We start from the raw sequence: 26748 nt of genomic DNA, 5'->3' as shown, positions 1-26748 counted from the left end.
CAATCAGGAACTCTGATGTAAAATCAGCAGGATCCGTTGTACCATCCGGTGGGGGACGCGAGGCCCTAAGGTGATTCTCAGGGAGCTCTCGTCATGACTGGTGACTGATTTCAGTCTACTGAGAGAATACGGAAGAGAAAGAAGTACAGTGAGTTCGTTTTTGGTTTTGTTATCTTCAACACACTGAGATTTCTAATGTGCCTGTGAAGTATTTGGAGTTAAATCTAGTTAATGGTTAGCCGAGGTGTCTGGATGACTGGAAGGGCCTCACTGTCGATGTTCGCTGTAACCACACCTCCTCTTGGAAGCAGAGGTGACTCTGCTTTTCCTACAACCCTGTGCAGTCGGCTGTCGTGTCTCTTTCACTGTGTGGTAATCCTGGATTTTCTTTTCTAATTATTTCTGTAGTCACAGTCCAGTGTTTGGTACATAACCTCTCTATAAATGTGAGTGAGTGAGTATATAAGCAAGTGAATAGATTATTTTTTTAAGTAGTATTATCATTTGATTATTAGAAAAAGTTTATATTTGGCTTATTCTCGTTCTGATCCTTCTGTATTTTAACCCCAGCACCTTCCACTGGAAGAATCTCAAACAGTGCGACTTCCTCAGGAGCAGGGGCACCAGCCAGCTCAGCAGGGGGGCAGCCCCAGCCAGGCGACCAGGATACTTTAGTGCAGAGAGCCGAGCACATTCCAGCTGGGAAGCGGACCCCAATGTGCGCCCACTGCAACCAGGTCATCAGGTTGGTTGTTTGTTTTTGAAATTTTCTTGAAAGTACTTAATACCAGTATGGATTTCTTTTTAATATTCTGAAAGATTTGAAATTTTCTTAGTGAAAATATTCTTGGCCATATTTCTATGTAATAGTTATTACTGAAATAGATAAATATGAATATATAGATTTGTTAGAATCTATTTTAATGAAAAGTAATTCTGAGCTCTGTGAAAATAAAACTAAAAATGCCCATTTTGTCAGTTATTAATTCCTATCAGAACTAAGGAAAAATAATGATTAATGTGGCCCTTCAGAGAATAAAATTTTAAGACTTGAAGGGACCCTTAGGATCATTTATCTGAACTTCATTATTCTACAAATTATAAAAGTGAGGACTTTCATTCAGATGAAAAATGACTAGTGACATAAAATAAAGAACTTTGAGCCCTAGAGAAAAGAAATTGGATTTTCAAATACCTAAGCACTGAGAGATATAATTACCTTCAGATCTATTCATAAATGCTTTAAATTTTAGATCGGTCATAACCTGCTTCTTTAAAATGTTTTTTATCCAAATCTATTTTATTGTCTCTTAAATTCCAAGAAAGAAAAAAGGCCCAGAGATCTTAAATGAGTGTACTATCCTGGCATTTACTAAATCTCTGAGCATTTCTTAATAAGTGGCTTTTAAACCATTAGGAGGTAGAGGTGTGGGTGTTGGCTCCAGGGAGCCCCCCAGCAGGACCTTGTTGCCTCTTGGTGAGTGGCTTTGTTGGCAGTGACAAATGATCGGTTGAAATGACTGCTCAAGCTCTCTCCTCATTTTTAATTTATCCTGTTTTGAAATGGTTGAAACAATGGCTTCCCTAAAGTTGAATGAGGTTGAGACTTGCTTGCATTTTCCCTGCCTCTGTTACATAATTATTGTCTAGGATAATGTTTCTAGTTAATACTCAAAATGGAGACAAGCCTCACTACCTTATTTAAGAACCAGACATAAATACTCTCCTCCTTAACCATTAAATAATAAATGTGTCAAGAATACAGCACACAGTACGTGATTACAAATAAAATAGCTTTTGTATTTTAAAGGTAGTCCATGTTCATTGTGATGTTTCAAAAATATAGAAAAACAGAAAGCAAAAATAAAAGTTCATTCATAATTTCACCTCCCCAGATAACTGCTGTTAATATTTTAGTTCACACTTGAAAACACACACACAGAAGGACAGATGTTTTACAGAAATGGAATCGTGATATCGTATTTTGCAAGCTGTTGTTTTTCACTTCTGTTGTGTTTTCCTCAGTGAGTACCTGCTTGGTAAGAGCTAGCCAGTGGCGCTGGGGCTAGTGATGGTGGTTATGGGGAGAAGGAGAGAGTCAGTAGAGGTTTCAGAGTCGAGTGCAGTGTCCAGCACCCAGAAGGCGCTCGGTGAGCGTGTGACTTGAAGAGATCACACGTGACTCCGGACTTGCCATCGTTCAGGCCATAGTATCGATTTGGCTAGAGTCATTTTCTGGACAGTACTACTTTAGGGTTACTGCCTCACAGAAATATTTAAACTGTTAGAAAATCTAGTGTGGTATTGCTTTGTCCCCAAAGCGAAACAATGTTTTTAGTTACTAACTGTATTTTTTAAGTTTAATGTTAATAAAGTAAAAGCTCTGACTTGTAACATGTTTCTGTAAGTTAGGGCACTTTGGTTACCTAGACTGGTATTTAGGGATAAAATATTCTGGATAAAAACGCCGTTATGAAGACAGGATTCACGGCTGCTATTTGTGTGCTGTTGTAAGCAAGTAATTACTGGATGGGTTAACAAAGCGTCAAACTGTATAAGTTGCTGATTTCTTCTTGTTGTGTGATTATCAAATTCTGTAACATCCTGTAATCACTACAGCACATCTGAAAAACTTAGTATGAAGAAAATATGAAGATCAAAACAGAAATTACATTCCCCACCCATACCTTCCTTGGTTTCAGTTTTAATGCTAGACCAGGATGTAATTTTAATGCATCATCTTCCTGCCATGTGAAATAAATATATATTATGTTAACAACATGAATGGCCATCACTTTCTGCCCCCTCATCTGTTAAATTTTATATTGTCTGGATTATACCAGCACTTGTTATCAGTTAAGCGTTAAAGCTTCATCTCCTAGGGAAGTTAATAGGACCAGGTATTAGTTCATGTCAAGCTCATATAACAGTAATTAACGTGCGCATTTGCTTGGTGCTCAAGTGCTACCGCAGCTTGAATAGATTGTGGTCAGTTCACAGACCTCATCAAAGTATAATTCTAGTTCTTGGCCTCGGTTTTCAGTATCACTTACCAGAGCAGGGAGCCTTAGATCAAGTGACATTCTCTTGGACACCTGTTTTAAAAACAAGCTGCAGTTGCAGGCTTGATAGTTTGAATATAGAATACTGCAACCTGGCAAACTCTGAGAAGTTTAAGATTCCTTTATAATTTATTTGTTTGTAATTTATATTGTTTTATTTTGTATTTATTTTCTAAATATTTAAAATTTTCAAAAACATTTCTAAAGAAAATATATTAAAAAGGGAAATCCATTTTGGTGGATTTTGTTTGTTTTAACAAAGTTAATTGTTTTTGGAAAACCTCGGAAACCTAAATCACTCAACATTAATACTGAACTAGATATCTCTTATAGAACATATTTAGCTTAAAATTATACACATCATTTTATTTGGATCTAATGTTTAAAATTTTTTGGTTTATTTGAACCTCGAAAAGATTATACGTGTTTTGCCTAAATTGTATTGTTTAGGCATTACTTGGATTAGTTGCTTTTACATATGGATAGGGTGTTAAATTTTAGGAAATTTTACTGAAGCCTTGATTAAGGTTGCTTTGGAACATTTCCAGTCCGTTTATGATGGAAGTACCGTGCCTTTGACCTTTATATTCATGAATGGACTGACTGTTGGAGTGCTGGTATAAAGGGAAATAGAAAATCAGGCTAATATAGCCAAAACCACATTTTAGTGTCCCTTATAGAATGGGCTTATCAAAACTCTAGCTTATTTCTTGACTGTTACGTCTAGTGGCATTAAAATCTATTGACCACTTGTATTACTTGGAGTTAAATGCGCCATTCACATTTAGCTTCTTATCATCTTTGTGAAAGACAGAAAGAATTTATGGTGCTCGAGTTTCTTCTTAGATATAGACTGCTTTAAAAAAATAGCCACAATCCTATTATTCCGTCTTTGCCTGCAGCACAGCATCAGAACAATTGCAGTCAACCCATTGTTTAATCCAGTGAGAGGGAATTTTAACATTATTGATTTGTTTCTTGCTCAGTGATTTTCAAACTTTGCTCCTAAGCAGAGCCATCTCCGTTACCCCAAGGAGAGGCCTCAGAGTTTTTTGTCTGTCTCACCATCCACTTCAATCTCTGAGCGCTCTTTTATTAATAGGTTTTATTTTCCCTTCTGGTTAAGATTTTACTCGAAAACAAAAGCTTTCTTGGCTTACTATGTTAGCTCCTGAATTCAAGGAAACAACCAAAGACGCAGACCAAGACTTATGAGCAGGACGTAGAGCAAGGTTTCAGATTTACTGTAGTGGAAAATGCGAATGAACATAAACCTTCAGCATCTATGTGATGTAATATTATAGTGCCATTAAGATCCTCTTTTCAGATAGTAATAATAATTGTTTAATGTGTTCTTAGCATATGCCGAATGTTACCCTAAGAATTTTTCCTGAATTCTCATAATAACTCTGTGAGACCATTGCTGTTATTGCCTTAATTGCACAGATGAGAAAACTTAGGACAGAGAAGTTACGTATTTGCCAGAAGTCACATAGATAGTAAATGAGAGAACCTGAATTTGAGCCCAGATCTAACTTTAAATTTTATTCATGCTTTGAACTATAACTATTTAAGAAAATGTTTATAGTATTATATTAAGATGAAAAAAAAGAAGTACAGAACTCTAAATAAAGTATGGTTCTAATTTTGTGTAAAGAAAATAGACACCAAGATATATTAATATGTATACTATACATAACTACTATAAAGATGTATACACATAATCATATATGCTACTGTATTAAATCAGGGAGAAAAAACAGCTTAAGGAGACCTGCCTTAACTTAAGAGTGTAGCAGTGTACTTTTCTTCATAGTGTTTGAACATATATAAGTGAGAAAGACGAGAGTAAATAATAGATAGGTTGAACAATTAAAGGTTCTTACCTCCCCGCCAAAATGACTTTGTACCACATGCACGCATTCTTAGACTCATATAGATAGCCTGGGGTTCACTTTTCCGGTTTCTTATCTAATGTAGAAATATAGTCATTTTATAAGCAACATTCATTGGGTATTTTGTGTGCCACCACTTTTAGGCACCACTGATATAGAAATCACAAACATGTTCCTTTAGCTTAGTCCATATTATGGACTGAATTGTGGCCTCTGCCGAAATTCATATTGAATTTGATAGGGTTCAAGACGTAACCCCCAGAACCTCAGAATGTGACTATATTTAGAGATAGGGTCTTTAAAGAGGTAAAGTGAAGTCATTAGGGCAGACCCTAACCCAATATGATTGATGTCCTTATAAGAAGGAGGAGATTAGGACACAGACGCCCATAGATGGCCGGCTCTAAGCCAAGGGGAGAGGCTTTAGAAGTTAACCCTGCCGACACCTTGATCTTAGACGTCTAACCTCCAAAATTGTGAAAAAACTAATTCCTGTTGTTTAAGCCACCCCTGCTGTGGTACTTTGTGAAGGCAGCCCAACAAACTAATACAGTTAAACACTCCAGTAAAAAATACAAACAGGCAAATCAACGACCATGTCAACATGGTAAATCTGATAAGATAGATCCAGAATCCTATTGGTGCGAAGGGGAGAGGGGATTATCCAGCTTCAACAACCAGTTTCTTTTGTTTGAAAGGAATGGCAAACAATTAAGGTTCAATAGTCTACTTATAAAACAACACTTTTATACAACAAAAGTCCCTTGAAAACTTAGCAAGTGTTATTAGCTAATACTGAGACAGTAGTCATATTACAATATATAAACGTATCAAACCAACAAATTGTACACCTTAAACTTATGCGATGTTATATGTCAATTATATCTCAATAAACAAAATAAATAGTAAAGAAAAAAGAAAACTTATGTGCAAGTTGTCGTACCTGTTTTCATGTGTATTTTGTCATCTGATAGAGAAGTTAAAGCCCTGGCACAGATAACCCTAACACAATAATGTCAGTACCTGAGCGGTACATACTACCCTTATAGCAATATAAGAAATATATATGTACGACCCTTATGTCCCTAGTAAGGAGTCCTGAATCATGGTACTTAGGAAAAGTATCTATATCTATAGGGTTCTAAATTGTCACAGTTGTAAAGTTGAAAAATCAGTCTTGCCTCAGGAAAATATGTTAATAATGGAAATCCATTTTGGTGATCTATATATATTATTCTTTTAGTAGCCAGGTCTCTTAATTTCCTGACATCTTCTACTTTAGTGATCCCTCTAGCCGACTTCAGCCACCGAATTTCAGTCATACCCTAGATCTTATCTTTACCGTTAACTAGAGTTCCTCCATAATCTCATTTTTAAGCATCCCACTTACTTCAAGAACTATCACCTGTATTTTCGCTCTTTCTCTATTACCTCAAGTCCAGCAATCCTTTGACCACCCCCCACCTCCCACCTCCCAGCAACTTCTAATTCATTGATCCAAATACCTTTTCACTGTCTCTCAGGTCCTAGTATCCTCCCTTCCCTTTTTATCCAGTCTGAATTCCATAGTCAGTCATTATAATTAATACTCACTCCTTTGTATACATCCTCGATTCCTTTGCCCATCTCTCACCGTATTCACTTAACTAAATCACTAGCCTGGATAACATCAACTGTTGGTCTACTCTGCCCACACCTGAACTGAAGGATGTGCTGGAGGGAACCCACAACCATACTAATCAGTGTCACTTTAAATTCTTGACTGTTAATCTCAGGTGTGTTCTTAATAGTGACAAAAGTTCTCTAGTACGTTTACTTTCCCACTCTCCCAGAAAGCCATTTCATATCTTCTCCTTTCTCCTTAAACTTCCAATACCTCCTTTCCTGTCCTCACTGTCAGCCGATGACCTTGATTCCTCTTTCATTCTTTCATGTAGGAAAGGGAACAAAAAAGACATATGACATAAGGGTCAGCCTGGTGGCGCAGTGGTTAAGTTCACACATTCTGCTTTGGTGGCCTGGGGTTCACCAGTTGAGAGTCCAGGTGCAGACCTACACACTGCTTATCAAGCCACACTGTGGCAGGCGTCCCACATATAAAATAGAGGAAGATGGGCACAGATGTTAGCTCAGGGCCAGTCTTCCTCAGCAAAAAGAGGAGGATTGGGGGCAGATGTTCGCTCAGGGCTAACCTTCCTCAAAAAAAAAAAGGCACAACATAGAGAAAACAACAAAATGGCACTTGTAAATCCTACCTTATCAGTAATTACATTAAATGTAAATAGATTAAACACTCTAATTAAAAGACAGTGGGTGGCAAAGTAGATAAAATCATCATCTGACTATATGCTGCCTATAACAGACCACACTTTTAAATTAAAATATACAAATAGTAAAAGTATAGAAGAAGATTTATCATACAAATAGTAACCACAAGAGAGCTGGAGTGACTGTACTAATCAGATAAAATAGGTGTTAAGAAAAGACTTGTTACTAGAGACAAAGAAGGACATTTTATAGTGATAAATTCAACCCATCAAGGAGGTATAACAATTATAAACATACATTCATCTAACAACAGAGCCTCAAAATACGTGAAGCAAAAACTGGCAGAACAGAAGGGAACAACATAGACAATTCAATAATAATAGTTGGAAACTTCAGTACACCATTTTCAGTAATGGATGTAAGGCCTACACAGAAAGTCAACAAGAATTAGAAGCCTTGAACAACACTATATACTAAATAGACTTGACAGACATCAATAGAACAGCCTATCTAACAAGAGGAGAATATATATTCTTCTTAAGTGCACCTGGAACATTCTCTCCAGGATAGACCATATATTAAGCCATAAAACAAGATTCAATAAATGTAAAAGGACTGAAGTCATACAAAGTATGTTCTCTGACAAGAATGGAATGACATTAGAAATTGATAACAGAAGAAAATGCGAGAAATTCACAAATAAGTAGAAATTAAACAGTACACTCCTAAATAACCAATGGGTCAGAGAAGACATCACAAGGGAAATCAGAAAATACTTCCAGATGAATGAAAATGAAAACATACAGCAAAACATTCAGTGCAGCTAAAGCAGTGCTTAGAGGGAAATTTATAGCTGCGACTGTCTGTATTAAAGAAGAAAATTATCTCAAATCAATACATAACCTTCCATTTTAAGACACCAGAAAAAGAAGAGCAAACTAAACCTAAAGCAAGCAGAAGGAAGGCAATAATAAAGATTACAGAAGAAATCAATGAAATAGAGAATTTTTTTTAAATAAAAAACTCAATGAAATCAAAAGTTGGTTTTTTTTTTAGAAGATCAGCAAGGTTAAACAAATCTGTAGCTAAAGTAAAGAAAAGAAGAAGACTCAGATGACTAAAAACAACACAAGTTATTCTCTCACAGTTTCTATGGGTCACAAGTCTGGGCATGGCTTAGCTGAATCCTTTGCTCAGCATCTGCCCAGGTGAAATCCAGTGTCAGCTGAGCTGCAGTTCTCGTCTAGAGGTCAGGGTCCCCTCTTCCAAGCTCAGTTAGGTTGTTGGCCAAATTCAGTTCCTTACAGCTGTAGGTCTGAGGCCCTCAGCTTCCAGAGTCCACCCCACCTTAGGGAGTTCACAACATGACTGCTTTGTTCCTCGGCCAGCAGGGGAGCGTCTGCTGTTGCTTTTTAGCTATCTTAGGGCTCACCTGGTAAATCCAGGGCCCATCTAGGATAATCTCTCTTTGATACTGAGCAGCAGCTCACTCTGCTCACTGTGATCTGAGCCAATTAATCACAATAAGTTGGAGATTGAGAAAGGAAGTTTAATTAGATTAGCCAGCTAATTGGAAGACAGATAACTAATGACTCAAAACCTGTCTTCAAGGTTTACAGAATCTTGAGGCAGTTATAGGGAAGATGGGCAATGAAGAGGGGCTTCAAGGATGTTGGGCTCCAGGCATCGCTGGCTCCAGGAATCACATTGTTCTATTCTTCTGTCAGCTGTGATGGATACGTTGTAGGTGTGTTTCCCACCTGTGGTCAGCCTGTTCCTGGAGAGAAACTCATAGAACAAAGTTTTAATTTATCCAGGTATCAGGGAGTACATACGTAAGTGGAGGCCATAAATCAGGAGAGCATGGGAATTTTTTAAAGTACGTGCAGAGCAGCGAGTTGTCACACAGGGCTGGGGCCATGTAGCAAAACAAGATGGCCTCACTTTTGCTAACTTACATCTTGATTAACTCAGTGTCAGCTGATTAGGGAACTCAGTTACATCTGCATAGCCCTTTTTGCCACGTGAAGTAATCTAATCACAGAGTGATATCCCATCATATTCACAGGTCCCACCCAGGTTCAAGGGGAGGGAATTACACAGCCCATGTACACACTGGGCAGGAATCTTGGGGGCCATATTAGAACTCTACTTACCAAACCTTCTCTTCTCCCTGTCTTCCCCTTCTCGGTTAGTGGTAGCTCTATTTTCTCAATTGCTCAGACCTCATGTGATCTATCAGCACATCCTTTTGGCTCTAAACTTGTAGATACATCCAGAATTTGAACACTTCTCACTGTTTCTAAGACTGCCACCCCAATCCAAGCCACTGTCATTTCTCACCTGGGATAATGGAGTAGTTTCCTAACTAATCTATCTGCTTCTGCCTTTGCCCTCTCCCTGTCTATTATCAACACAGTAGCTAGAGTAATCCCAATAAAACATAAATCAGATCGTGTTACTCTTTTGCTTGAAATGCTATAATGGCTTCGCTTTTGGTAGAAGCCAGAATCCTCACAATGGCCTAAAGGCCCTGCACAGTTCCCCTCCCCCCACCTCCTTATTTCTTTCTTCTTATTGCTGGCTCATTTCTCCCTTGGTCCCTCTACTCCAGACACACTGGCCTTCTTGCTGGTTCTTGAATACCCCGGTCCCCTTCATCAGGCCCCTTCACTTGCTGTTCCCTTTTCCCGGATTCTCTTCCCCTAGGTTTACGCAGAGCTCACCTTCACCTCCTTCAGATCCTTACTCAAATATCAAGGGGGTCCCTGGCCACCCTATTTAAATCCTCCCACCCCTCCCCCTGCAGTCGCCCCATCTCCCCTGTCTGCTTCATTTTTCTCCCCAGCACTTGACCTCTAACATACCAGATACTTTATTCATTTCTCTTATTGGTTGTTTCTCTCCCGCATACTAGAATGTAAGTTCCACGTGTGCACGGCTTTTTCTGCCTTTGTTTCTTGCCACGTTCTCTGCTCCTAGAACAGTGCCTGGCACATATCACTGCATTTAGTAAATATTTGTCCAGTTGATGAGTGAACTTTTTAAAAATATTTGGAGGAATGTGTGATGTTAGTCTTGCCAAGGTGAAATTATATCCCACTTGTCTTATTATATAGAATCGCATTTCTCCTGCTTTTCTGATTTTATAATAACCTCAATATAAAGAACTGACTGTAATTGTCTCTAATAAGCTTTTTTTAAAATTATCAATTAATGTTACCTTTTTTAGAACTTGTTCTTTTTGTTGACTATTATGTTTGGGCTCATTTTACCTGTGCATTTATTCTTGAGGAGCAAGTCATTTGTGCCTTTAAATAAAAAGCTATAGTTGGCCTCACAACCTTTTAAATGCAGTGTTTTAAGAAGCTAGGAATTGAAGATGATACTCAGTGAAAGGAGAACTATATTTTTTAATGTTCCAAATTGGAAAGTTTGGGCATAATCCACTAGAAGTGAAAAATTAAGGGTGTCAAAAATATGGTGTTTCTAAATTTTAGGAAGGATTCTTAATATTTCTAATTTCAAATATTGTAAATCTTGAAAGATAGTCGCTGTGTGTTACTCTCCTCTCTTCCTCATGTGTCTTTGTGTATATTTGTGACTGTGTGTGCAATTTCTCCCAATAGTCTTTTCTATTTCACTCTATTCTTGAACTGTTTGCTCATGCCAGGCCCTTCCTACAAGTTGACTATCATAAAACTGGCTTATACGTGTTTGTTATTTATTATATCTAGTTAAGTAGAATATCAGATTCCATATTTGTTTTTGAGCAGGTGAGTTCTTTGCTACATGGCTTTGTTTTTAACTTTTGTTGATTAACTTCTTTTGATCTTGTAACTTCTTTTTTTGTTTTTAACTTGTATTGATGCAGTGGCTTTTGGTTGAATAATATTTTAATCTGTAGTGGCTGGGCCCTGGAGGATTCCAGCCTTACAGTTCGTCATCCACATGATCTAGGAAAGTTGGCTAACTTCTCCTGTGTTTTCTTCATCTATTTATAGAGTTAATTTCCATCACTGAGGATTGTGGTGAGAATTAACTAACAAAGGGAAGCGAAGAGTCAGCATTTGATTCTGAAGCTGAATCCCTGTTAGATTAGGCCTGTGGAAATTTGCAGTGCCTTTCACTTCCTGACTGCTTGTAAGCTTTTCTTCTCCTCTTAACTCTTCCTTGGCATCCTTCCTTACCTTTCTTCTTTTTGCTTTTTGGCATAAGTCTCACAGAAGATAAGCAGGATAAATGTTTCATGCCACAGCTCCTCTCTCTCAGCCAGTCAGTGCCTTTACTCTCTCCCTCTCTTCTCTTGTCAGTCAACGAGTATTTAGTGAGGGCTCATAGGGCGCACGGTGCTCTAAGAGGGAGCTGAATGCTTAATTCCACTTCGCAGTTATCCAAGCCTGTCGCACTTCACAAATGGAAACCCAAGCCTGCCTGGAACAAGAAGAACTTCTTCAGTGTTAATCCTGTGTTAATGAATTTGTTAAATTAGTCTCTGCTGACACACAGAAGACAGTACTTTGTTATATGTAAGAGATTTTATTGTCTAATCTGCACAGAACTTCGAGGGCATTGATGAGGAAAGATGTTCTCAGCGCAGCCAAGGAGTGTCAAGTTAAGCCAGTATCAGCACTGAGCGTGTGTGTTTGAGAAAGATCTGGCCGGAGCAAGGGTCATTTTCAACTCCCCTTTGAAAGGTGCAGAGGGAGTTTCTTCACTATCGTTAAGACCTTTCACTATTCAAATCTGATAAAGAAATTAAGGAAATATCTTAAAGTTATCCTTTCAATGGATGATCGTTTTTATTTTCAGTGGACTCTATTCTAGAAAGCTTTTAAAAACACTTAAGAATACATGAAATGTAAGAAAATCTAAATTACAAAAGGGAGCACAAGAAGAATGAAAATCATGGATGGAACCATTAAAAATGAAGACTGGACAAAAATTTGTCATTGAGACTGGACAAAACCTGCAGTGACGTGCATATTTGCCTTTGGTTAGACTAAATTTGTCTTTAGGCCTTCTAATGATCAACAAAAAAGGAAAGTTAATTTTCCAATTTACTATACAATGAGATAAAAATAAACGCATTGCTCAAAAGAAGCAAAACTATTCTGGTTACAAAAACCTGCAAGGAATTTCTCCAAGGAGTCCATGTGAAACTGACCCTGAGTTGCAGGCAGGGCGGGGGGACTGTTGTAGAGCTGTTTCCTGTGACAAGTGGCCCGGCAGACTCATGTGTCACACCGAGTGCTGGGCACTACAGGAATACTCTGTGGACTGGGGCAGCCCAATATGTGTGATCGCAGAACCTGGTTCTCTGCGGGTCTGACTTGCGCTAAACACATATTTTAGGAAATCTGGAAAATGGATTGTGTGTCATTGTTTTTAAATGTCTTTTTTTTCTCAGATGAACTTTGTTAAATGTTTGCTAACAGTGATAGACATGTTCCAGGAGTGAAGCTCTTTACTCCAAGTGCATACCAATACTTAACGCTTTTAACAGAATGTGAAGTTTGAGGTTGGATTGACTTAATTTGCAAACTGAAAAGCTAAATAAGGGGGCCGGCCCTGTGGCCGAGTGATTAAGTTTGCTTACTCTGCTTCGGCAGTCCAGGGTTTCGCTGGTTCGGATCCTGGGTGCAGGCCTAGCGCCGCTCATCAAGCCATGCTGAAGCAGCATCCCACATACCATAACTAGAAGGACCTACAACTAAAATATACAGCTATGTACCGGGGGGCTTTGGGGAGAAGAAGGAGAAAAAAAAAACTAAATAAGGACACTGCCTCAAGGGGCCATCTAACCTTATGGATGGCTGAAGATAGGCCCTAATAAAAAATTCACCCAGTAAATTGTTTTGAATCTACCCTAATGTCCAAGACAAATGGCAGCATAAAATCCCCGAGTTCTACCACACTCTTTGTTACAGTCACAGTAAAGTTAGCCTGGCAGATTTTTCAAGCCTGTATAACCAGATACCCACCTGGTGGAAGAGCTCAGAGCACTCTTTAAAAGTTGTCTAGCTTTGAGCATTGTGACTCCTTAGTTTATCTCTGAAGGTAGAGTACTTGCCAGATATATACTGAGGAAATGAAATGAAGGCACTTGTTAAGTAGGACTGTTATTTATAAACCAGTTAAAAATTGAGGGACAACCTGCCGAATGGAACATACTTGGTTACAGAACAGGTGACCTGTCGCCATTTTTTTTTCCTGGCAGGAATTGGTTAACAAAGGCATTCCTTGTTAGTGATAATAAAACTATAGCACCCTGACATTTAAAAAGTAATAATAAACTACTTGTCTTAAATGCTTAGAGAGCTGCATGCACTAGCTCATACAAAATGACATCATATTATTAATAAGAAACAAGTTAACAAAAACAGGGGCTAGCAAACACCGTCTTGGACCACACAGAACACGTTTTCATCATTCGTCAAGAGCCTTTCTGCTTTCTTGACTCTTGCAGAATTAGGTGCTGGTTCTGAGTAAATATCAATGTATTTGCAAGGAATTTCCCAGTGGGAAATAGGTGCTGAATACCAAAGACTGTTTATTGTCAAAGACTAAAAAATGCTTCGACTTTGTGATGCTCATTACTGTGACTTTTCCTGTTAACATCTGCCTAGAAGTCAGGCATCCAAGGCTTACGAACACTTAGCCTGTGGTCACTCAGTGAGGATCAGTGGTGGTCATGAGGTCAGAGACAGTGCCGGTTGACTAGAGCAGCATGCTAGAATCAGGAAAGTCAGCTTCTGGCCTTCACTCACTCAGGGGTTTGATGATACGTGTCATATCTTTTGAACGTTCCGTATCTCAGCTTCTCCGTCTGTTAAACGGAGTTCATAAAAACTGCCCTGGTCTGTCTCACAGGAGTGTTGCAGGGACAAATTAGATAAATGTAAAAGTGCCTTGGAGGTAAAGCCACTCTGTGAATAACAATTAATGAGATGTAGCTACTGAAAAGTATGTTGCCGAGGCTACACTCGTTCATCTCCGCAGGCTGCCTGACTAGATAAGGCTTCGTAATGGATTCCTGTCAAGCAAACCAAACCCATCTTATCAGTTCCTGACTGTATAGTATTTAATGGAAAAAAATCTCTTAACAAATGCGTTACCTTGATACAAATGTACATTAAGAGTCAGTCATGTTTGAATTCAATAAAACCTTTCTAAGTAGCTTCAGACGATCTCTAATATCCAGTTTACAGTTTCTGTAGTCATTTTGGAGGGTGAGGATTTGACGGGTTTAATGAAGTTGAGAAATAAGTATATGAAACCTTGTGTGGGGAAGAGAAGTTAACTAGGATTTTTTTCTCAGGTAATAATTATTACTGTTTTTAAGCCTCTGACATTACCAAATTGAAATTTTTCCTTTGTTTATTTTATAAAAATGTTAAATTCTGGTCTCCATAAGCCATATATTTTTTTCTGGTGACTTCATTTTCTGTCCAAGTTAACATCCTCATTCGCAGTCATACTCATGACACAGACAGACTCACTCACTGCAGCTCAAAAAACGTAACCACCAGCTCTTTGAAGACAGAAAGAAGTGGAGGCGCTGACCTTTCTTGAAGGAATCCCTTAGGCGCTCTGACTCCTCTGCCCTTTCTCTTCACATAAACGCACAGAGAGTTCCTGTGTGAATTGACTGCACCCATGTGTTCACTCCTTGAGAAGGAGAATTGAGCAAGTATGTAATTGTTTGGACATTCATAAAAGAAGTCCTATGCAGGCTCACTTTACAAACTTTTGTTCCTGAGCCAACTTGATCTCTTTCTTCGGCAGGGGGCCATACCTGGTGGCACTGGGGAAATCTTGGCACCCGGAAGAATTTAACTGTGCGCACTGCAAAAATACGATGGCCTACATTGGATTTGTGGAGGAGAAGGGAGCCCTGTATTGTGAGCTCTGCTATGAGAAGTTCTTTGCTCCTGAATGTGGTCGATGCCAAAGGAAGATCCTTGGAGTAAGTATTGGAAACCTTTTTATTCTGAGTGAGTTTTCATGCAGGATAATTTTTTGTTATGAAACCCTTCCGTCATTTTTGCTTTTTATTTTCTTCTTGCTTGATTCCCTCTCTGCTTTCATCACTGTTTATTATTGTAAAGCAAAACTAAATAGACCCCTGTCGAAGTATATCGGACTCCTGGGGTTAAGTTGTCTTTGGTTTTGTCTTACTGAGGGCTGGTTTGTCTAGTGAAAGTCTAACCACTGTGGAGAGAAAATAATTTACTGCGGGTGTGCCACCTCAACAGGACCCTGTTTGCTCAGGAATGAGGAGGTCGCACAGGACCACACACATCAGAGTTCTCAGAACTGACACCTCCACTGTTTTAAATTAAATTCCATAGCTTTTATAAGAGCAGCGTTCCCCCATTTGTCAGAGTTCAGGCACAGGGCACAGATCTCATGAAATACATAAAACATGAGGCTTATAAATGATATTTTTCTTGAATGCATATAATGTTTAAAAATATAACCTCAGTTTTATGAGAGTGTACATGTGATAGAAAAATAATCAAACCACACCTTTTTTTTTTTTTTTTGCAAGAAGGAAGTCATTTAGGAGTCAGAATCATAATAAATAATGATGAATGAATGAATTTCCTGCTCTGGAATACCCAGTTTGCATCTACAAAGTAAGGGTTAGGCATTTCCTATGGGTGACCAGGAGTTGGAATTTTTTTTTTTAGAAGCAGCCAAAAATGCGTGGTCTCATACAAAACTCATACAGAAGTTGAAAATGGCATTGCTGAATTCTAATATTCTCAATATGAAAATATAATAATGAAACTCTAATTCGTATCAGTTGAGAGAAAAGGTAGTATGAATTATTGAGTAGTCTTAATTTTAGAAATTAGGACCCATCTTTAAATGGGTCCAAAACTTTGAGGACACTTAAATTATAAATACACCACATGAAATATTTCTGTATTATTAATTTGTACAACATGTTGGTAACAAAAGAGTAGAATAATTCAGGCTATTCCTTCCCAAATGACAAATAATTCATAAGTAGAATATATATTAATACTGTTTTAGTATATAAAAGTTTTCTGTGGATTCTAGAGTAATTAATAAAACAAAGTCAGGTAAACCTCTTAGAAGCAAATGAGGGTCTAGGAAGTGGGCCTTATGCTCATTGCTTTAGAGATGGACCAGAACTTCACTGAAGGGACAGATTCTCTGGATTGTGTTTTGGTGGTTTGCTTGCCTACTGAAGAAGGCATGGTAATCTTCTCGAGGATAGAAAGGAAGTGCGTTCTGGAAGCCTTGGGAAATGATTGGACTCACTGTACGTTTGTTGTACATGTTCATGGTGATCTTTTCGGATCTGCACAACTGTCATTTCTTCCTCTTGTCCTTTAGTAGTGAACTATGGCATTTTCTTTAGCTAATGACTTATTGTATATCACTTTATTTTCTTTTGATGATTTTTTTATTATAAAAGAAAATATTTCACTCTACAACAATTAGAAAATACAAAAAATGTAAAGAATAAAATTAAAATGACCTATACATTTACCAATCCCAGATAATTCCTGTTAACCTTAGGATGTATTTTCTTCCAGTTTGCTCTTTAGAAGTAATTCATTTAGAAAATTGTAACCATACTTTATGTATAGCATCCTCTTTTTTTGTAATAAATGTTATGGAAATAATTTATTAACTATTCTTCAAAATGACTTTTAATGGCTCCATCTCTCTCAACCTAAAGAAATGATTCCTTGCAAAATCAACTTCCCAAAACTTCTTTTCCTAATTAAAATCTGGCCCAAGTCTTTGAAGCTTGGTCTGTTTACCCATAGGGCCATTGTTGACTGGAATCCATGCGTTATGGTTCAAATTTTAGACACTCATTTGAGCGTGTGCTTAGTGCAGTCACAGCTGGTTTCCCAAATCTAAACACGTGTTAATCTGATTGGATTACACTGATTATGTTATTGCTTCCATAATGCACCAAAGTATAGGTTTGTTTTAGTTTTTAAATGTTTTGCCCTTCCTCCATGACATTTTCAAGATATAACTATGAAACCTTTATAAGTTAATGTTTCCTGACACCCTTTTGAGAGAAAGCAGAATGTGTTGCAGCTTACTTTATTTACCACATGTATAATGTTTAAATACCACAGTAATCATTCTTTAAATAAGTTTACTGATGTTGATTTGTGAAGAACGCACATATTATATAGTGCATCAGTTTAGATGATTGGTGAGTCTCTCGTTAAGTGTCTCCTGTTACTTAGATGAAAAGCTCAAGGCAAAGACACAGCCTGTGTGTCTACTTTGGGTCCCTTTAAAAGGGTATATTGGTCCCATTAGTAGAATAAGCACTGGTGTATTGTCTTCTTTCTTGACATCCAATTACCTTTCTGTAACAGGAAGTCATCAATGCCTTGAAACAAACTTGGCATGTTTCCTGTTTCGTGTGTGTGGCCTGTGGAAAACCCATCCGTAACAATGTTTTCCACTTGGAGGATGGTGAACCCTACTGTGAGACTGGTAAGGTCCTGAAGCCGTTCGTTTCTTACATTTTGAATAAAGATAAAACGTTAACCCTTATATTGCTATAAAGTTCAAAGGAAATACTAGGCAAAATAGTTTCCCTAATTATCTTAGGAGCATTTAATGTTAGTCTAAATATATAGCAAAAAACTATGTAAAATTTTTATGTGACTTTGTCAAAACATGTTCCCAACGTCATTAAGAGAAGTGAGCATGTAAGCATTACTTAGAAAAATATGTTGCTTGAATTCCAATAATTTATGGATATAAATTCTACCAAATCGTGCAGGTTGAAGCCATCTCTTACACTCCAGTAGTGAATTTTCAGTGGTTATAAACATGAGAAATGTTCAACTTTTGAACAGGATATTGGTTTCTCTTTAAAGCAACTGTCTTGACAATAAATTGGAAATCCTTTGTTACTGTTCCTGAATGAGAGGGTAATTCTGGCATGGATTGCTTCTTGGTGAAATTGTTTTTAATAAACTAGGCTCTAAGGACCAGACTACTACATTTGTCTTATTACCTAACCTGTGAACATTTCCTTTTCCTTCCCAAAGGCTGTAAGTGACCTTTCATAACACTTATTTGTTAATATTACCCTTACTTAGATATTACTACCATGCAGATCTAGTTCAAAAAATAAAATATTTTTCCTTTATCATGCCCCACCTCGCTACCGCTGCTTTCCCACTGTGGAGTTTTATTGTTGTTCTACCTTGAGATTCAAAATTGAAAATTAGGGGCTGGCTCAGTGGCACCACAGTTAAGTTCACGCACTCTGCTTCAGTGGCCCAGGGTTCATAGGTTCAGCTCCTGGGCACAGACCTACACACACTCATTGAGCCATGCTGTGGCGGCGTCCCTTAGACGAAATAGAGGAAGATTGGCACCAATGTTAGCTCAGGGCCACTCTTCCTCACCAAAAAAAAAAAAAAAAAAAAAGAATTGAAAATCCCTCAACCCCTCTTTGCCCATTGAATATTTTCTTATTTTCACATTTCTTTTAGCTCCTTAGTTAGGGCCAGTCTATATCTATGCCATACCAGATGCCAGGAAACCCTATGGAAATTCCAGTGAACTATCCCATGGGCCGTTTTGGGACAGGCTGGCTACAAGTTGCCTACCCTGATTCAACCAGAATATTTCACATTTTGTAATTCACTTAATTCTTTTAAGAAAGAGCTGTTTGTTTTAGAAGCTTTTCAAGACCTTTTGGCTAACTGGCAGATAGCCTCCATCTAGCCAAAACACATATAACCTATCTAGCCTTAGTATCACATTTAATGTAGCCTAAGAAGTCATATTTTTTAAAACCGAAAATTGAAACCAGCCTGATGGCACAGTGGTTAAGTTCGCATGTTCCACTTTGGCGGCCCATGAGTAACACAAGTAGTGAGAGTAGCCACAAAAAAGAAAATAAAAATGCTGATGAGTTCTAATTGAGTAATAGTAAAGAAACGTCCTGTCAAAACTGCTTTCTTCAGAAGGAAATCCTATTAGTATTTTATAAACCTGTGATCTGTGTCTAGTAAGTGGTGTTCTCTGGTTAAGGATTTTCAGCATAAAGTCATAAAATTGAAAAGAAAATACAGCAAACAAAAAAAGTGGCTAATACTGTTGTGTTACAGTCCAGCTAGAAACTCAGTCATGGCACTTATTCATGGAAGTTTCCTGTGACTTTTTTTTCCCCTTACCAGGTCAGATTCACTGTGAAATTTGCTAAAATCAGATATTTCTTCTTGACTTAAGTTCATTAACCTTATTGTTGCTAGTTATTGGAAGTTCTCTTGTATTTTGTTGAAACAGTCATATCTGTTGTTAACTTATCAAAGAGTGTTGTTCTTCATATGTATTTGGGTGTTTAAGTAGTTGGAGAAAAATGAGAAAAATGGAAAAATATAATAAAAGATGTTAAGTTGTGTAAATAACGCTTACTGGGGTAACCTGAAATATGCTGTACATATATCTCAAACCAAATATTACGCCATCTGAAAGTTTTCCAGTTACTGCTAACTTTACCCTCATCACCTCCCTTAATTCTAAGTTGTGGCTGCTTTCTAGGAACTATCATTCTAAAGCTTTACCGTGTTTACATTATGTCTCCCACACCCCTGCCCCCATTGCAGATTACTACGCCCTCTTTGGTACCATATGCCGTGGGTGTGAGTTTCCCATAGAAGCTGGCGACATGTTTCTGGAAGCTCTGGGCTCTACCTGGCATGACACTTGCTTCGTGTGCTCAGTAAGTAAACTCCTATTTCCAAATTAAAGTGGCTTAGTGTGGCCCGTTCTAGCCTAACCATGAAGTGGCAATAACAGTATCTTTCAGTCCTTCAAACCTAAAAATATTTCTACAGTGATTGTGAAAGTTGTTTATGAGAATTTTTGGCGCCTTTTGAAATTATTTGGTGCAGAATAAGATGCCTACCCCTTTAGAGAAAATCCTATTTTTAATACATTTTTGTTTACAAGGAGAAGCTATATATTTCTTAAAACAGAAAAGTCCTTTACTTTTTTTAAAACTGTTTTATTGGAATGTTTTAGTAATTTTTGGAAACATATGTAATTCTTGAAATAGAGATAAACAATTATAAAAATCTATTATTGAATAAACACTGGAAGTAAATTATATGTTGATCCATTTCCTTCCTTAGCAATAGTCCATGAATATTCTTTTCTTTTTGAGACTATAATAAATATATAGTAATATATTTACCTACTTCATTTGATACTTTAATATTTTTAGTTTTATTTTTAATATAATGATAGATTCAGAGATTAACGTTAACCTAAGATGTGTATTTTTTAATTTAGAAAGTAAATATCCAGTAAAGTTACTCTGTTTAGATGTTTTATTTTTTTATTAGAGTTAATATATCTAATATTTTTCAATACTCATTGTATGACAGGAAAAAAGTCATGTTAATTGAAGTTGAATGATTTCCCCAAACGTTACCATTATTTATCTCATCCATCTCTTGGACTTCGTAAAATCCATAAAAAGTAACAGCTTTTAGAGGATTTGCCTTCTTTCTCTGGTAGAGCTGCTCACGAGCATTATAAGTAACAAAGGCAGTAGGAGAGACAAGAAGACATAAAAGTGGATAGTTAACTGACTGTGTAATCATCCGGCGACCAGATGTTGACCAGGGTTTTCACTCTAAGAAACAAAGAAATTAATTAAAAAGAAATCTCGGGTATCCTGTACCTGTGTATTTGGGGGCTTGGGAACATTTGGCAAAGCCACATTGTGTTTTCTTTTTGAATGCTTTGGCTCTCTACAACAGGAGGCAGATTTAAAGCATTGGTTAGAATTTGGGAACAGAAATTATATTTAATGTGACCTCTTTATGTGTTAATTTTTTCATTAGGGCTAAGTGCTTCACTCCCAGTAAAGAAAAATAATGATCAGTGACTTAAATAAATTAGAGTGCATTCCAGGAAAAAGTCATTCATTCTTGCTTTTGAAAGATTACATGAAATATCGTAGTAACTGTGAAATGCCCAGGTGTCTAATACAGCCAACTGAAGTGATTTGTCATATTGTCTGTTGAGTGAAAAATCATTTTCCCCTTCTTGTGTATAAGTGATAAAATAATGATATTCCCTTGAATAATGCTTCTTTTTCAGGTATGTTGTGAAAGTTTGGAAGGTCAGACCTTTTTCTCCAAGAAGGACAAGCCACTTTGCAAGAAACATGCTCATTCTGTGAATTTTTGAAAGTCAACAGTTCAGGAGATGAGAAGAAATTTAAAGAGAAAGAGGAGAATTAAAATTACCAATTAGTTTTTAGATTTAATATTTATATGGAATTTTGAAAAATAATAGTGGCCCTGAAGGGATAAATTTCAGCTTTAAAAACCAAGTCTATGAGGAAGTATTTGGCTTTGTAAAGTAAAGAGACAGTTTGGCATTTATTATTACTTTTTTCTGTATTTTCTGTCCATAAAATAACTTTTATAAAAATCAACTTCCTGGTTGACTATTAAATTCATCTTAGAATTAATTAATGAAGAATTAAATTTTAGAATAAAAACCTCCAACCTCTGTGCTGAAATAATTATACTTTCTTTCCTTGTTAGGTAGTGATGAGCAAATCTGTAAAAGGCAGTGAAGATGCCTTACACTTTATCAATAAGTGAAACGTAGTATTTTTTTTAAATGGTGTTTATCTTTATAGCAGTAAATAGGAATTTAAACAGAGAATTTTACCAGTGGTAGGTGTCAGTTTTTTAAACATTGTGTGTACATTTTGTTTTTACAGTTGATCATTCCAGTAGGAAAGGACAATGAGATTTTTGATCAAAATGTGTCATGTTAATAAGAGATGTTATATTTTTCTCTCATCCCCCTCCCCTAAAAAGCCACCATATAGCTTATAAATCTCAAGTTTTTGCTTTTTACTAAAATACGGATGTTTCTATTCATTGTGTATGTTTTATCACCTGTATTAGTCGAACTCCATTTAAATGTTTTCCCTTCCCTCATGTTGCGATAAAGAGCTAATTGAATGACTTTGGACTCTGACAGTTTTCTCTCTCTTTAAAGAGAATAAGTAGAAAAGAATGTGGTTGGGAATTATGGTCAATCAGAGGATTGGATCCAGAAGTTTTAAAAATTCCCCCTTTTTGGACAGTGAATCAGTTAGATGAGTTTCAGAGTTATGTACTGACTGATGAAGGTTTGAGAGCTCTCTTTGCAGAATAATTCTTTGTCTTTGATTCTACATTAGAAAAATAAAAGATGGGCTTGGAGATATGATAAAATCTAGATTTTGTTTTTGGTCCTTCTCTCTCAGTAATAAGTGAACCACTTCCTGAATGTGATCACCAAGTTTGGAAAGTTTTCTTCACAGGGGTTTGGTCATCTGAGAGGGGAATATGATTAATAACTCAAACTGGCCCATTATTTCTTTTCTTCATTGGAGGAGAAAAGTTATGTAGATAACCACATGAAGACAGAGAAACAATTATGGCAAAATCACGGATCCTCTTTGCCCAGTGAGAAAAGAGATGGTGGCGTTTGATAGTTTTCTCTTTGTTTCCAGAATGGATGAAAGCCCAGGATCGCACTGAGTTATAATTTAAATCTGTTTGGGGCAAGGTGCTTTTAAAGTTGAGACAGAGCCCCAGGTCCTTCCTGCCCCGTCCTCAGTGACCTTTCACCTCCATTGTGTGCGTGTTTGTTGTGGAGGGAGGGCTTAGCTAAGGTATTTGTTTAACCTCCCTAAGAACTTCCCAAGGCATCTATCCTGAAAGCTGTTAATTTATGGTCTAGCAGATTAATATTATATGCAGATAATAGTTAACTGGGGATAAAGGAATGAGAAGGTGTCCCCCTTCTCAAAGTGGCAAAGTGAATGCGTCACCACTGGCAATCCCAGCTCCCTCCTCCCCTCCGTTGTGGAGGGAGGCAGGACGGTGTTGTTGAAGTGCTGGGACTGAATCCTGCGTTATTTCTCATTGCTGCTGAAAGCACCCTGGGAAGACGTGCTGGCTGGCGTGGACTGTCACGTGTCTCAGTGTCAGTCTGTTGCTTATACAATAATAAAAGGAGTTGGGGGTTTTGTTTTGGTGTGGTAGAGGGTTTTTTTTTTTGTTATTTAGTTTTGCCTTTATAGATTATATGCCAAGATAGTATTTGATAAGTCAATGGCATTTGGGTATTTCCTTCAAAGAATTTTATTTGACCTGGATTTCTTACAAAATTATCTTACATTAAGGATATAATTTTTATTAGACTTTTCTATGTATTATTCGTGGAGCGTAATGTTGCATTTCTCTAAATTTTATCCCTAAAAGGGTAATGTTGCTTCCTAATTTATCATTTTGTCTTTGTGCTTTGTCCTCCTCTTCCGTGGCAAAGCTTTATCTGCTCCAAACCAGTTAATCCTGTGAAACACATACTGATTATAACCCAGAAGAATCTCTGTATTTTCCAGTGGGGAACGCCATATTCAATACACCAGCATTAATCTTTTAATAACTGGCAGAGCACTTTATTCTTCTGGTGAGCTCCCTGAGTATTTATTTTTCTTATTATAAATATTCCATGTCAGTAGTATTTTTCTAATTATTACCTCTTTGCTATAGAGCATTTACTTTTAGTCTCTCTGGATGTATATTTTGGAGTGGGGTACTCAGTATGATATGGATTAAAATCACAGTACGTGACTCTTAAACACCCCCTACCTGGATTTCTCAATTTCCAAATTCAGTGATAGGTTGAGATTTAGAACATTTCTCTAGACTTGCAAGGACTGAATGTTGCCCGCTAAGGTAGCAGCCTAAGAGTGATGCTCCCTGCTTATGCTTGCAGCAGCATACATGTTTCCTACTGATTCACGTTACATTTAGAGTCAAAAACTAAAACCTAATTATTTGATCACAGTATTACGATAAATAAAAATAAGAGTTTAAATCTTGAAAATATTAGTGCAGCGTTATATTTAAAAATTATCTACAACAGAAATGTGTTCTTGGTACCATTTTCAAGGGGACTATATGAGAACCATTTTTATAGACAATAATTCCCGCCTCTCCCTGCTCAAGTGTGAATCTTGTGTTCTGGTAATTTTTATGATATTTGGAGTTTGGTCATCCCTATTGGAAGGAGAGGCTTTTCAGACATCAGGGAAGGGAAAATGTACTGAATCGTGTTACGCAAATCTAATGGGGCTTCAGTTTGTGCCCCTCCATCCCCCAGATGTAGGGTATTGGGTTTGGATTCTCAATGTATCATTAATATTAATCTCTGTCTTCTGTTTCTTTAAGTTTTTAGGTTTGTATCTGTCTGTGCTGTATTGCTTTTGGATACATTTTCTAATTAAAAACCACATGAGAAATATAATCAGTATAGTAACGCCTTGATGTACACATAATAAATAAATGGCTGCAGTGATGTACACGAGCTCTCCTGGGGTGTTTTTGGGGGGCAGGGGATTGGTAGCCGGTAGTTTCCATGAAGTCATCATGGGAAGAAGTCATGTTCACAGAATAGGATGAGAGGAATAATTCTTAGAAGACTCCGTCTTCTATGACCTTTGCTTATCAAAATGTCTCAGAAAAAACACATTTGAAAATACTGCCACATTTATTCTACTTTAATTCATTTTTATGTTCTTCATGTAATAGGTACACAATAAATCTTTGTGAATTAATAGATAAATAAGCTCTATTGTCTTTTAAAAAATATTTGTTGCTGAAATTATTCATTGGAATAACCTGTTATATCTAGCAATATATTGTATATCGTATTCAAACAACCTAAGTCCCCGTCTACATTTTTCGTTGGCCACAGTATGTTACTTCCTGCTTAACTCATCCTGATCTCATTAGCTCACTTTTCTGTAACTAGGTCGGCCCACCTATTCCTCGTTTGTTTATTGACTTGAGTAAGATTTTTTCCCAACTGTATAAAGTTAAGAGGAAATGTTTCTGTTGCAGACTATATATTGGAAATAAAACACAAATTCAAGTCTATTTGCTCACAGTATATTAAACTCCAGAAGCCAAACTTATAAGAGCATCAAGTCGGCATCTGACATTTTAATAGCTGCTGTTTGGTTTCTATCAATCACGTCATTGCACATTAAAATGCACCGACAAAATAAGAGATCTGTCATTCCTTCGTTAAGAAACAGTAATCCAGGACAAGATTTATAGGCGTAAGACTCAACAGCGTGTGTTCACAGTAAACCCCCATTCAGTGCTCAGACCTGAACAAGCCTCGCTGTCGTTCAATGCTTTCTGCTCAAAACCTCCCCAGTATAAGATTATCAAAGGTTTTCTTACAGAACTATATATAAAATCCTTTTGGCCAGCAAAAGCTTAATTTAGGTTGGCGGTTTCCCTCTTGGAGTACTCTCAGACAAGATCTTGGTTATATCAGAAACACGTAGAGACTGATGTATTATTAGCGGGCCTGGTGTTAATTAGGGAGAATTACCAGAAATAGTTTGCTTCGTGGGAATTTATTACAGAATCACACTTGACTGATGGCAGAATAGGAGTTGCTGAGAGAGAGCAGCTCCCACTCATAACTGCTAATTAATAGGGTGCCAAAATTCCGCAGAGGAGGTTTCATCCCAAGTGTGGGAGCCTCACAGGGAAAATGGTTCCTTTGCAGTATTTAAAATTTAACAGAGGAAAGGGGCCGGGACCCATGGCTGCCCAAGAGAAGTCGCAGACTGATGCAGTTCTGTGTTGTTCTTATGAATGAGAGCATTTAAGTCAAGAAGCACGAAGCCCAAACGTTTGTGAAAGAATCCCTTTCCCCCCGAAAGTCAAAAGTCGCCTGTGTGTTTATCATACTTAGGAGACATGCATAGTGTTTTCAATGTGGCAAGTGTCTGATTCGTTCAACTGTTCACTTTATGAAGAGAATTTAGAACAACTCAGTCGTCTGTGGTATTATATTACTGACCTTTTGCTCTTTAGTCAGTGATTTAGGAGCTGTCTGAGTAGGTGGCAAGATTACATCAATGATTAATAAGAAAGGTGTGGCCTCCACACCTTGAACACAGAGTTGGGGAAAAGCATGGCGTGCTTAGTGCTTGGTGATTGGCATTAATGGCAGAGCACTGAGGGAGCCCTATTAAAGGCAAGTTTGCCAAGAAGGAAGTTTTTCTCCTATGTCTGTGACTGTGTGTAATCACATACAATGAAACTTGGAGCCGTTGCTTAGTGTAGAAGAATAAAACATTTCCATGTCAGAAAACCACTGATCACTGACCTCAGGGAGAAAAATTAAACAATTTAGAATTCACAGAGAGTATAATTTTTCACTTTCTCTTCAGGCAAATATAGTTCCCAAGGAAAACGACTTCTGTGCCAGCTCCGTGAACTGATTGACATGGTCCCTAATGCATCCATGTTTCAAAGGACAAAGTTTTCTGTTTAATGATTGGGTTCCAAATTAGTTTTTCATCTTCATGTTCTAAATTGTCACATTTGCTCTCTAGTTCAAATATACTTAGGTTTGTTTTTTCTTTCCTTTTTTCTTTTTTTCTT

General features: G+C 37.4%; 1 protein-coding gene across 5 annotated transcripts in view; it reads left to right on the top strand.

Annotated features, from left to right (window-relative positions):
- Positions 1–25218, top strand: part of PDLIM5 (PDZ and LIM domain 5) — a 197222-nt gene extending 172004 nt beyond the window's left edge. For all 5 annotated transcript variants that reach the window (XM_046657497.1, XM_046657502.1, XM_046657501.1 and 2 more), the window contains 5 exons: positions 571–745; positions 15014–15194; positions 17611–17731; positions 19864–19979; positions 21368–25218. In XM_046657497.1, the coding sequence (XP_046513453.1) occupies positions 571–745; positions 15014–15194; positions 17611–17731; positions 19864–19979; positions 21368–21457 (683 nt within the window). In that variant the 3' untranslated portion in view covers positions 21458–25218. The remainder of the gene's footprint in view (positions 1–570; positions 746–15013; positions 15195–17610; positions 17732–19863; positions 19980–21367) is intronic.
- Positions 25219–26748: the final 1530 nt, after the last annotated feature.

This window comes from Equus quagga, chromosome 3 (assembly GCF_021613505.1).
Source record: "Equus quagga isolate Etosha38 chromosome 3, UCLA_HA_Equagga_1.0, whole genome shotgun sequence".
In the NCBI taxonomy this organism is placed as follows: Eukaryota; Metazoa; Chordata; class Mammalia; order Perissodactyla; family Equidae; genus Equus; species Equus quagga.
The sequence above is the reverse complement of the archived record's forward strand: the minus strand, read 5'-3'. Positions and strand labels throughout refer to the sequence as shown.